A 13,695-nucleotide genomic window follows, 5' to 3' on the forward strand; every position below is an offset into this window, starting at 1 on the left:
ATCAAAGGAGACTCCTGTGCAAGACTGAGCAGATTAATCTCATCAGAATTCATCCTACAGACTCTTCCTACTGTTGGTTACAAAACTCTTCAGCAGGTAACTATAGGATGAAATTTGGACTCCTACCTCCAGTTCTTTGGGTCTGGAAATACAATTTTTCAAATGAGAGAAATGAAAGAAAAATAAGACTAGGCAAAAAACCTTCTCTTATCTAACACAGTATCACTTACCAATGGCATTGAGATACAATCTGCAACAAACAAAATTTTGGAGAGCTCTAATTAGGGCTTGTCTCAATGCAGGCAAAAGCAAAAGACCCAAGTTCTGCAGACAGAGTGGGAAGTCTGTATTAGCTACCATTTCACTGCTTTCTATTTCTTTGCATGACTCTTTCATTGGCATGACTACTATGGGTACACTAAGGGAATTCTTAATGATAAAAAACAGACTTTGGTGCATGAAAATGATAAATATTGCTTTATTAAATTACTTTTATACTCCTACAAAGAAATTTTCTGATTTCCATTACAGAATCAAATGAAGGAAATTCATTGCTGTCTCTGCAGTTACCTAAATTTAGATACAAAAAGGTTGCAAAAAGACCTGCCTATTCAAGTTACATAAAAAAGGCAGAGAATAGACAAGTTCCCTTAGGAATCTTGAGGCTCAGAAATATAAAGTCCTATAATACAATGAAATTAGGAATTCAGCAATGTGTTGAACAATTGTAAACTGTAACTGCACTAGTGGACCACATTATTCAGCAGTTTCCTTAAAGGTATGAACTGTGAACAGAACAAAAAGCATCGCTGACACAGCAGACCTCATTTAGTTGTTCTCCCTTTCACTCCCTCCAAGTAAAAGTTGTGAGATCAGCATTCAGCATTTAAATGATAGGAAGGAAACTTGCCTCCATAAATATCAGAAATTTCTCCATTTCATAACTATTTATATAAAGTAACTAGCTGTTACAAATCAGTTTCAAGTAAAACAGGTGGCTGAGGCAAAAATAATCAAAATCAGATCATATACAATTTTACTGTAAATACAGTAACTTGAAAGATAAACACATAACCATAGCACTGACAGGATATCAATGCTGCTGTATTATAGACATGATGTGTCAGTAGAAAATTAGGATGTCTATTATCAAAAATTGAGGACATTCATTCCAGTCTCTGGTAATCTAACCTTAGTGCAAAACAGATGCTAAGACATATTTAGCAAAAAAGGTGATACATTAAGGCCAAAAATTTGTTCAGTCATCACTATCGCTTCCAGATTCACTCAGCTGCAAGTCATTTCCTAGAAGAAAGAGAGTCATTGTATTAGTCATTTTCAAGGAAATACTTTTATTCTTTCAAGATATGCCCTTTCCCAATTAAAGGCTTACAAAAACTAATACCAAACAGGTCACCAACAGAGGCTTGGACTAAAGGATCTTTAAATGTCCTTTCTAACCCAAAGTATTTGGTAAGAAGAGAATGAATAAGTGTAGAACCAAACTCCAAAGTACCAGAACCCTAGGGAGACCACTTTTCTACAATTTTACAATCTTGGCAAGGGAGCCATTAGCTTATTAGTCACAACTGCATTTATTTAATATCACCACATCACAAAATACAACACCTAGTTATCTTTGCCACCCACATTTTCATGTTTCATAAGTGGGAAACTGCTGGTGAAGGCAGCTTTGTGAAAAACGAGCTGGGTTTTTTGAAACACATCTGAATGACACTCAGCTGTGCTTGAAAACAAAGTGGTGTCTCAATCAAGAGGAGCAGCTCTTTGATGTACCATTTAAAGATGTATCAGTGACCTACTATTTCAAACAGGTTTTGGAACAAGTGAACAAACAGAACATCAAAAGAAATTTTACACAGCACTTTAATTTGGTGGCTATATATATTTCAAAGTGGGGAAGTAAAAAGAAGATTACATTGTGCTTGCAATGGATGTGGAGAAGCTTTCCAGGATGACAGATAAATAACAAAAAAAACCCCAGCAGCATGCTAGAGAGAATCTACATTGTAGCTAACAACTTTGCATGCTTTGTGACAACTGGGTATGCTTTTATTCACACCTGACCTGCCAAAGAGCCATTTAAAAACAAACAAACAAAAGCAACAAACCCAAACAAAAACCCAAAAAGAATGCATCTCAAGTTGTGCAGTAATGGCTTAAAAAGCAAAGCAAAAAAGTCACTGAAACTGAGTATGCACACTATTTTTCCATGCCCTTTCCTCAGCTGCAGCACCCTTCACTGGTCACTTTTTCAGATAGGTAAAAAAGTAACCTCAAGAGGGAAAACCCAACAGGGCACTCAGATTGGATTTTTTTTTTTTTTTTTTTAAATCAGGCACATAATTTTTGCCAGAGCACTGAAGTCTTTAATATGGCTACATTTAGCCTTCCTCTGTTTTCCACTATGTCATCACTAAAGCTTAGAAATTGTGTGTCATCACATTTCACTGTAACAAAACAGAAAACACTTTATAAAAGGCAAGAATAGTGAAGATGGCTGTTTCCAACAGTCTTTAAAGTACCACTGTAGACAATTTTTTTCCAGTCCTCTATATGGAGACAACATTTACAGCCATACTACTTGAATATAAATTTAAAAAGCAGCTTTGAAACAACAAAATCAAGTAATTTGTCAATGATTATTCAGAAAAATATATTACCCTGAGAAATAATATTTTGAGGCAGAGAGTGGCATTAGTAAATTAAACACATGCATTTGTAACTCAGAGGAAAACTTACAGCAAATTCTTAGAAATCCCAGCCCTGTTACAGACTACCTACTTTAGGAAAGAACTGGAAGTATGAGCAAGAAGATAACCTTCCAAATACTGATTCTGCAGCCTTCAAAAGTTATTTCAACATAGTTAATAGAAATTGCACCAACACTATTAACATCAGCCAAAAACACAAATGCTTGTGAAAACTAACAGATGGGAAAAGCAAGAACTCCAAGTTCCAGAGTCAGAATGCACAAGCATTTACGTCAGGGAGAACTTTCCACCTTATTTTTGTAACCCTACCTCCAAACCACACCTTCAGAGAAGGTAAAATAACACAGGGCAGAGCTGGTAGTGTTCAGATGGGTTTGGTGCAAGAACAGAAAGTTCTTTTAACTGGGACTTGGAAGAAACACCTAGACTCTATTGTGCTTCTGAGGCACCAATAACTTCAGAAAACTGTTTGATGTTGTTTCCACAGTGCCAGCTGCTTACGAGCAATATTAATCAGGGAAATAGATTGCACTGCAAATTATAACATTTCCTAAACCTTTAAGTCAATTATTATAATGCATTCATTTGAATGGATAAGGAAACTCATAGGAGTGAGCTGTGTTTCACAGATCTTAGTGGTCACACCAACACCAAACTAATACAAGGGAAAATTATTTCATGCCTACCTGTTGTACCAGCACCAAGTACCAAAAGAATTTGTGCTGAGTATTATGTACATAACAAAAACCTCTAGGAGAGCCAATCTGTGCTGGCTTTTCTTTGGAAAGTTATTCTATTTAACCTAACTCTTGTGTAAACAAGTAGACATGAAGCAACATACAATAAAATATTTATGAAGGACAGATACACTTGTGCCACCATTCACGGACTTGGTTATAAGGCAAATGAGCCTATATAATCAGCTGAAGCCAAAGAGTGGAAGAAGCAGGACTTTGGAGACAAGGGCCAACCTTGAATCCCAGATTCCTGAAGAGGCAGATCATGTATATCTGGCAGAAGTATTGGGCTGCCATGGTCTAAACACCACCTTCTGTGTTTTCCAAGTTCCACAAAACCTCAGCTGCAAGATTTCTACATGCAAGATGCAGCTCTGCTCTAACCCTTCCCCCAGCCCTCTGCCTGCACACAGCAAGCCAAAGAACAACTTCACTAATTACCTGCTATGGCCCTGATTCTACAGAGGTGCACAAAACTAGTCACACACAGAAGTGGCCAAACCTCAAAACAGGATTAGACAAGCAAACAGCTTGTGCTGACATTTGTTGATTCAATATTTTATTTTTGTAAAAGATTTGAGATGGAAGAAATGACTGTACAGGACCCCAGCTGAGAACTCTTGCCATTCAGGCTAGAACCGTGTGCTATCCGTTTAGTTTCTCCAGGTTGCCAGTTTCTCTCTCTTGCCAAATTCCCTCAGGAGGGGAGCTAGAGAAACACCTCCTCCTTGAAAGTAACTATTTACACCTCTGTCTAGTTGAAGTGTATTTTCAGTGTTAACTATACTGGAAGTTGGGGACTGAATAATTTTAAACAGTAAATAAATCTGTAGCCATAACTGAAGAAAATGGGATTGAACTAAAGATCTAGGAAAGCTCAGATAGTCAAGCCCAAGATTTGGCACTCCAGACAGAGGTTCTACCTGTCAATTTGGTTCTTGAGCACCATCAAGCCACCAAGCTCTGTAATAGCCTTGATGTTGTCATGTTTTAAGCAGCGTTTTCTCACTACGACTTAAAATTGGTGGACTTGGACACCTGTACCTGTTTTCTCAGTGGAAACTTTGCCAGCTGGGATTTTGTCACTGGAGATAGAGCTTAATCTCGTTTTCATAACAGTTTTATTTAAAGCATGGAGAACAGGAAATCCCATTTGTGAATAAGGGTTGAAATAAATGTCATGCTCTAGAGTCACACAAGTTATAAACATGAAAACATTGTTCTCTACAGAGACAGTAAAATGAAAGTAGCATTTAGTCCTTTGCACACAAAGTCACAGGACTTTTCAGTCTGATCTTATCTGCTAATGCAGTACATAATTAAGTATCTGTGCTGGTTATTAAAGTATTTAAATACTATCTACAGAAAAAAAAAATCAACAATAAAACCAACAGTTCGTGTTATTCATTAAGTACTGATATGAAAGTAGAAAGACAGGAGGTCTAGAACTTCAGTGTTACAGGTTTAACATGACAAACCTCAAAGATCCCAGGCTGCAAACCAGGACTGGTGGGAAACTCTTCAACCCAAGAGCCTGCAGCTAAGCAACTCATCAAAAATGTAATAATTTTTGAACAGTCACCATAGCTGAAAATTCACTTCCATGTCTGAATACTCCTGATATTCAGGTAGCAAACTTAAGGTTCTCTACCTAGTGGAGTTTTTTCTGTCCAAACTCTCCTTTTTTGAATAGACAGCATTCAGTTCCTGCCTGCACAGCAACTGCTTCTTGAAGATCATCACAGCTACTCTTCAAATTACTTTTCTAGTTCCCTAAATGAGTGGATTAAGATAGTACCACCTGAAAGCAAATCACCTCCTTCCCTATATGCTAAGAACAGTTTTGCCATGCTGTCCAGTGCAACAGTGCCCTGAATATTAGTTACTGAAGTAGCTAAGAATACACCATCTCTTCTGTAATTCAGAGTATCAACAGCATGGTACCTTTCCCATAGTTCCACTCAAGAAATTAAAAGCATATGTTTTGGGAAGTTAGTTCAAGTATTTTCAATACAAAATTACTGATCTCCAGTTCCAATGTATGTAATTGGGAGGAAGCCAGAAGAGCTTAGGAAATATTTTCAACTGCATCAGCTCTAATTTAGTATCTCTGGGGACTAAGAACCTTCTAGCCCAGCATCTAATTCAGACCACTGCTGAACAATCAAACCCTAGCATCACTTCCCACAGTTTTAATTATAACAGAGACATACTTAAAAACAATATGGTTTCCTTTCAGAATCTTGATGTCTGGAACTGTGCACTAAGAAAAGAACAGCCTTTGTACTTACGTAGTGTATTCATCATATGACCACTGCTCTCTTGGGATCTGTTATGACTGGCATCTTTGTCAGGGACAGCCTGTTGTGGTATGGCAGACACAGTAGGCTGTGACTGCAAATATGGCATTGACAGAGGAAGACAGGGCTTCATTTCCTCATCTTCAGAATCACTAGAACTATTTTCACTGCTTGATGAAGAGGATGAAGAACTTTTAGAGTCAGATGAACTGTCAGAGCTACTCAGCTGGTCCATGATACTGGCTTCTGCTTTTAACTCTGCAAAGAACATGATAGGTTTCTTGGTCAATATTTATCATAGTGGGAACAAAAGAAGGAGGAGGAAAAAAAGTAATAGAAAAGTGACAACAGAGATCAGGTACACATTTAAAAGCAAAAAACCCAAACAAACAAACAAACAAACAAAAAAATCAAATGAATACCACCAAAACGCCTCAGAACAAAGAAAAGGGCAGAAGTAAGCATCCAGCCTGTCATGTGGTTTTCTTCTCTTGTAGCTTGGGAGCTCTCTCCCTTTCAAGCCAAGTGTTAGAACAAAGGTGACTGTGAACCCTAATGCTAACCCCACATTCCACAGGATAACACATCCCACATGGCCTTTAATTTCTGCAACTAGCAAGTCTTCTGTATTTGCCTTGCACCCCCAAAGTTGTCTTTCGTTGACTAAAAACTGCACTTACAATCATAGATAAGTTAGCTGCAAGATGTCTACAGCTGCACCCAAAATGCCTCCCAGCAGCTCAGCATTACAATCAATACACTTGCTTGGCTTGAGTGACATTTTGCTGCAATCCAGGTTAAGCATGAGGAATACCCAAAGCAACCATCCATAGCTTACTACTAGGAAGACATGGTAAAATTACCACCAAATCCCTGTTCTCTTGGGGGGCACAAAAAAAAGAGGAACACGAGACAAGAAATACTGGAAATTTAATAGATCAAACTGGCTCAACAAACATGCACTCTTAATAATTCATCTGACTACAATAATATTTAGGAGAGTATGAATGGGTAAACTGTGCTGCACAGCATAACTTTTTCATACATATTAGCCAAAGTCCAAGGTACAGAGAAAGTTAGATTTTGCAGGAAGGGTACTCCTAATAATCGTGCACATTAGGAGTGCTGCTGAGCTGTGGTAAATGAAGATTTTATACAGTGACTTGAGGAGTTATCCAAAGTGCAAGTGGCATCATTACACAAGACTGTAACTAGCCAGACATTTTCTAAGATGGTCTTAGAGCCATTTGGAATAATTCAGGAACAGCTTTGATACAACAGACATGAAAAGCAAGTAGGAGAGTGGCTCATCCTGACTTCAAATATAGAACAGATTCAAAGATGAAAGTCACCAAGATTCAAAATGGCTCAGAGCTCAATCAAGAGAAAAAGGGCAAACAAAAGAATAAGCTTTCACAGCAACTTCCATGAAGCCTTCCAATTCTGAGTTATCAAAGGTCACCCTAGATGAGAGGTACTTGGGCCACTCAGCCTCAAAGGCCAGACCAAAGGAAAACAGTGGAGAAATGGCACCTGAAATGGTATGGCTGTGGGTACAAGGACAAACTAACCCAATGCCAAGGAAGAAAAGAAAATACAATAAAAGACCACACTGGCTGACTCAAATATAAGGAAAGAGAAGCAGGAGGAAGGGAGAGGAAGCTAAGGATAATCAGCTAACTGAAAGATATCACTCAGGCCCTATGCACTTAATTACACTTCCTCTGGCTCTCACTAATGTCTAATAAGAGAAAAAAAATTAAGTGAAAGACTAACAGTTAATACCCACTAGTTCTGAATTTTTACATAATTTAATGTGACACTTAAATGAAGTATTAAAAACTTAATTTAAGTATTTTCAAACAGTGAAGGAAGGGCTATACATTTACTGGAGGGCAAAGGTAGGGTGATCTTTCCCCCACTCGAGAAAACAAAGTTAGCAACAAGTTCAAGGTAGTGTACTTAAGCTGGAATAGTTAGTTACACAACCATGGGATGAAGAATGATTAAGTAGGCCACACTTCTGAAGAGTTTGTGAGCTACACTGGATCACATTGCAGAGTTCTACCTGACTGCACTGTTGCAGAAATGACGAGGGTTATACTGGGATGTTACACTGTTTGGTCTCTGCATGTAGAGATGAACAGTGCCTGAACAACAATTCAGCACTGCTAACACCTTATCTGAAACAGTCACTGTACTTAGGCACTGTAAGGATTTTTTGAACTCAGTGGAAGATAGCTAAGGGAGAGTGACAAGGAATCAGAGATCTAGAAAACTTCAGCTTCTAAGGAAAGATTTGAACCAGCTGGCATCATTTTGTGTGAAGAACAGGAAAGATATTGCAGCTTTTGAGAACTTGAAGGACTGCTCAAAAGCAGCAATCTGGTTTATGCTTGCATGATAAATATGAAAATAGTAATGGGCCTACTGTCAGATTACTTACTAGAAAGAACCTGAACAGTAAGAAAAGCAAAGCCCTAGAATGGATTGGCAGAGAGAGAACACAAAACCTTTCATCAGAAAGCTCAAAGAATACATTGAAAATTGTCAGGAATCTGACCTTAGGATAGAAGGATGGAGTAGATCACTTTAAAAGGTCCCTACTGTCCCTGTTTGTCAATTATTTCACATTCTTTAGCACTCAAAATTGGGCTGGTGCTACACAAAAGTTTGATACATTTTGACAGCCACTTTGCTCACCTGCAATATGTTTGACTCCACCACTCCTCCCAGAGCAAAAGATCACCAAATAAAAGCATCACTTTAATCCATGAGCTCGAGTACTCTTTCCTCTTTGCAACCTTAAATGCATTCTAGTACTGTTCTGTAGTATAGATTTCTGGTCAGAGCTTAAAACCAAAATGGAAACAAAAAACCAGCCTTTCATAATGATACATTTAAAAAAGTTTGTTTAAAGGAATTCAGAACATCTTGGGAGGCAGATGTCGATTCCAGTCAACGAAACTGCCACCTGTCAGCATTTCTGTAGCAAGTAATTACCACCTGCCATCCTCCTTGGCCTCCAAGAGGAAATGAGGCCTCATATTAAGTGAAATGCAAGTGTTGCACCAAACCAGAGTTTCTCCAGAATATAGTACATAGCACTGTTCAAGTGTTGATTTATTGAGGTTTTTAGGTGTCTTTTTCATTGGGACTTAATCTTTCACAGGTTTAATCTGGTAATTTAAAATGTATTTGAAGGTGTAAAGCACTGTAAGCTGAATGCTTGCTGAGTGCAGAGAACGAATGAGGAGTGATGTCAAAATGGAAGTTCAGTTGGCTCCAGCACAAGCACCACCACACTTGTTTAAAGTAGCAGTGGAGGACAGAATTGAGGAAAGAGAGCATTGAGGCCCTTGGCACTATTAAGCCTAATAATTCATCTAATTTTTTTTACATTAGCAGGTTTAGAATACTGCATTGCTACCATTTGAGCCAGACTGGTCAATTCCAGATGAGGGTAAAGTGCTCACATAATCAGCTTATAGTGCAAATCTCAAAACAAAAAACACATTAAAAACCAAACCAAAACAAAAAAACTGGTGTGACAGTGCAGCTTACCTCGCTCAATATCATCCACAGGAGAAGATGGAAACATCTTTTCTTTTGGTGGAGAATTCTTAATGTTGTTTGGAGCCTTGGTTGCATTTCTCATTTGCTGCTGCTGCTGCTCTATGCGAGACTGAACTTTACTGCTTCCATCAGCTCTGTGTGTGAAAGCAGAAGTTTTGTAATTACTCTAGAAGACAAGATGCAAGGAAACAGACAGGAGCACAGGGGATACAGTCCCTTAAGCTATGGAATTATTTGGCATGCCTTTCTAAACAGTATCATTAGGTTTCTAGGTAGATTATTATAGTGACATAATTTTATATAGATATGTTTAAAATGTTTTTAATACAGTGCCATTAATTTCTTAAATCTGTCAGTTGACTTGCTTTTATAACTGGCTAGCCAGGATAATTTAGTAATAATTCTGCTGGACTCAGCAGCAGAAAAAAGTATTAAAAAACTTGGTCTGAGAAAGGCAAGCCATTATGTTACTGAAGTGTGTCACAGATTCATCTTTTGTTTTCTCATTCAGAAGTCAGAAGACAGTAGACAAGGTACTTTCCAAACAGATTTCCCCACTCACAACTCATCAGAAAATATTTCATCTCTTTCAATAATGTGACAATTTTTAGTTTAAAGACAAAATGTATATATATATATTTTGATTTCTTCTGTTTGTCAAGATTCAAAAGCTGTGAAGTCAGCATGCTGAGAAAGCAGGTTTTTCACTCTGTTGAACAGGGCCAGGTACTTTCTAAAAATGACATTTTACTAAAAATAGTAACAGGAGGTAGTCCTGTATCTCAGTTTAGACTCATGAACAGATCGATTTTCAGAGTGAGTAAAGTGCAGTTGTTTCTCTGGCAAATCACCCACCTGGTTTTTTTCACAGTGATGTTGCTGCTAAGCTTCTCCAGGCGACATTCTCCAGTGTCATGGTTGATAATTAAGATACATTCCTTTAGGTAAGGCTTCTTTGAGCCCTTGAACACAGTCACTGGTGGAGTTGAGCCCTATTAAATCAGAAGTCCAGTAAGTGGTACTGCTTTTATTAGAAACAATCCACCCCAGTGATGACAAATTCACTACAAGTGATCATTTCTAGCCTTGAAAAATTTTATTAGATACACAGTTACCACGACCAAAACCAGCGGATGACTGACTGGAACAGGACTGCACTCTTTGTTTGAAACTGATGAAAATTTTATTTCCCAATGAGAGAGCATGCTCAGTGTAGGACCCCTGTTACCAAGAGGGGTTTAGGTTACCATATCAGCAGAGCAGTAAGGCACAGCAGGTAGTAAATTTTCCCTTTCCAGTCTTTCCTGCTTTAGAACTGCACTAGAGCAGTAAATACCAAGAGGAAACTTGCACTGCCAACATCCACATGAAGCATTGCTGTGTACGCAACACTTCTGGGTCATCCTACAGCATATTTCCAGTGCAGTGAATACATTTAAAGTTACAGTGCAGCTGTTTAACATTTAGGTCTTTTGTAATTTCTTAGAGCAATTGTTTTTCTACTCTAAAATTACATCCGCTGCTCTGAAATAGCACTGAAACTTCATATCCTTCTATATTCAGTCAATACTTTGGTGACAAGATAAATCATTCCCTTATGCCCACCACTTTTCAGCCACCCCACTCACCTCAATATTTGGCAGTGTTATTGTCACCTGTTCACCTTTGCCAACTTCAAGGTCTCCTTCACAGGACATATCAATAGATGCAGGCTTGAAGTCATCTAAATATAAAACCAAAGTGGATTATTTGCAGGCTTTTCAGGAATGTTAGAAATGTAGAAACCTTTTAATTGAAGTTGGAGGCTATTAAGTTAAGCACTTTTTTGCTAGCGTATCCTCTATCATTCCCCTGTGCAGGTTTATTCCATAAATACTCAAAGAACTCAAAGTCAAATGGTTTTCTCAAGATTCAGTTTGTCAACACCTTTCAGTTAAAATTAGAAAAAAGCTTTTAGGTTTTAATGATTAAAGAGGCTGAATGAGCTGTGTTATAGTTCAAAAAATAAATTATCACATAATTGCTTTCAGAAAAATCAGTAAATTGTTCTTGAAAATGTCAATCCCAAACATGGGGGATATAGAAAACTGACTGAAAATGCAAACAACATCAATTCTCAAATCCATTTCTGGATCCATTTCTCATTTTACTGTAGCATGTATGTCAGAAACTGAAAAAAAAATTGTGTTTCTGTATAGTTTTGTCAAAAGCAAAATGACTTCTCAATTAAGATATTAGTTTCCTTTTTTTCTTTTTCAACATCTAAAGCATTAAAGTGAGTTCCAATCAATTTTGTTCCTCTTTAAAAGTCTGAGACATTGAAAACAAACCCATACTCAGGGAGCAGAACTGCAGCTTTGTAACATAACATTATCTATAAAATATTTCCACCACGAATGAATTGGGAAGGGCTCCAGCTAAACGGCCTGCTTGCACTGATCTAGAGATAGGACGGCATCAAGAGGCCCTACCAAGACACGTGGTAACAGATGAGGGTTTCAACCCAGCAAAACCAGGGGCAGGGCAAGGCTGGGACCCCCGGGGGTGTCCGGTGCCCTGCCCCGCACCCTGGGGAGCGGCATCCTGCCGCAGCTGGAGAGAGACACGGAGGGACCGGGTGCGTGAAGGGGACCCACCAGAGGGCACACGGCGTGGCCGCGGCACGGCACAGGCTCCTGGCCGCTCAACCCGTCACGGCACCGGCTCCCAGACACGGGGGACTGAGCTCTGCCACGGCCCGGGAGGCTCCCAGGTCAGCAGCACCGCCCGCAAGCCGCTGGCCGGGCAGCACAGACCGCAGCCGGGAGCTCTGGCTCCAGCCTGCACACCGACCGGGCAGGAAAACCAAGCTTCGGGAGCCGGTGGGCAGGACTATGCACCGAGCAGAAAGCTTGGAGCTAAGGCACAGGTTAAGAGCCCCAGCTAACCTCGTTTACGGCAAAACCCCACCCGTGAAATAGCTCCAGAGTTTCTCACCGGGAATTAGAGAACGTTTATTTTAATACCCAGCCACAGCACTTTGGGAAATTAAGAGCCTGATTCCCGTGTCTATAAAGGGACTTCTGATCCTCACTGCTAGACAGCAGATGTTCTCCCCTTTACTCATTTATTAATGAAAGCTTCAGGTGTCACCGAAGGATGCTTTTGCATGTGCATTTGACAGAACTGATGAGAGTGCCGGCTCCTAGGTCTCATTTGTTGGAAAGGAAGAGAGATTTCAAAACAGATTTCAGAATAAATCATCAGATTACCGGAGTCAGCAAGAAGTCATAAGGGTAGGAGGCACCAGACGTGGGTTTTAGTCCTCTTTAAAATTAGGGTAAATTTGAAGTTACAGCATTTGTTTAAATCCATTTATAGCTTTTGCCTGCTCCCTCCCCTCCCACAGCTGCAGACAATCCTCTAAAAGTGCCGTTCCATTTGCCCACAGAAAGCACATTACCCATCTCACTGCACTGCGTGAAAGCATACAGGACATTCTCCAGAGAGCGTACGTGAGACTGAATTTCGGGGAACCAGTCTATAAATAATGAGAACATCAAAACCAGGAGCAGCAGTCCTAAATTACCAGAACTATAATCCTGAGAGCATTTGTTTCCTAGCTACCCTCAGAATCTTTGAGCACACACACCTCTCTAGATAGTAATTATGTACTCAGGGAGAGTACACCAGCTTTGTGATTAATACAGCTCCTAACCCTGGATTGCTGACTTGTGCTTAACTTGTAAAAACTCGGCAGGAGAGGCTAAAAACTTCTTCCCTTTCCCCCCCCCCCCCCTCCTCTACTCAGCACCCGGCTGCCCGCCACGCCGTGCCCTCCCCTCACACCAGTGACCGCCCGGGCCTCAAAGCAAGGCCAAGCCGGGGCACGGCACCCGACCGAGTGTCCTCCCCTTTCCTCAGGCAACCGGTGGGCCCCAGCCCCACCTGTTCCGCCCGAGGGGCTCCCCCATCCCCACACTCACAGCGGACGGTGTGGAAGGCACAACGCGGCTGCTTCTCAAAGGTTTCGCCCAGCTTCAACACCCGCTCCTTGGGGTCGAAAACCGACGGGACCGCCCCGTTCATCGCGGCACCTCAGACCGCGCCTCAGACCATGGCGAGCCCGGGCGGCCGCCGCCGCCGCCGCCGCCGAACATCCCTCGCGCCGCCCGGGGCACGCCCACGCACCCCCACCGAGGGTGGGCGCGCCCCCCGCCGCCGGGGCGAGGCCCCGCCCACTCGATCTTCCATTGGCCGGCGGCGGCGGAGCCCCGCCTCCCCCTGTGACGTCACATAAATCGAGGGCTGGGATTGGGCGCCCTCCCTGTAGATTTGCACGAGTGGAAGAGGCGGCGGCGCCAGCCT

At 40.8% G+C, this 13,695-nt stretch overlaps 1 protein-coding gene across 1 annotated transcript; it reads right to left on the minus strand.

Annotated features, from left to right (window-relative positions):
* Positions 1-449: 449 nt before the first annotated feature.
* On the minus strand, positions 450-13,511 carry EAF2 (ELL associated factor 2). The gene is made up of 6 exons (XM_071746675.1): positions 13,314-13,511; positions 10,977-11,071; positions 10,204-10,340; positions 9,337-9,482; positions 5,764-6,030; positions 450-1,305 (listed from the first exon to the last, which is right to left on the minus strand). The coding sequence occupies exons 1-6, from the start codon at positions 13,414-13,416 to the stop codon at positions 1,259-1,261; spliced, it is 795 nt and encodes a 264-aa protein (XP_071602776.1). The 5' UTR covers positions 13,417-13,511; the 3' UTR covers positions 450-1,258.
* Positions 13,512-13,695: the final 184 nt, after the last annotated feature.

This window comes from Heliangelus exortis, chromosome 6 (genome assembly GCF_036169615.1).
Source record: "Heliangelus exortis chromosome 6, bHelExo1.hap1, whole genome shotgun sequence".
In the NCBI taxonomy this organism is placed as follows: Eukaryota; Metazoa; Chordata; class Aves; order Apodiformes; family Trochilidae; genus Heliangelus; species Heliangelus exortis.

Bases quoted from the DNA above. Each gene is read 5' to 3' on its own strand.
- EAF2 (XM_071746675.1), bottom strand. From the start codon at position 13,416: ATGAACGGGGCGGTCCCGTCGGTTTTCGACCCCAAGGAGCGGGTGTTG. The intron at 9,483-10,203 runs GTGGGTGATTTG...TTTCACACACAG, and splicing joins ATCACTGTGAAAAAAACCAG to AGCTGATGGAAGCAGTAAAG. The intron at 6,031-9,336 runs GTAAGCTGCACT...TGTTCTTTGCAG, and splicing joins TGTGGATGATATTGAGCGAG to AGTTAAAAGCAGAAGCCAGT.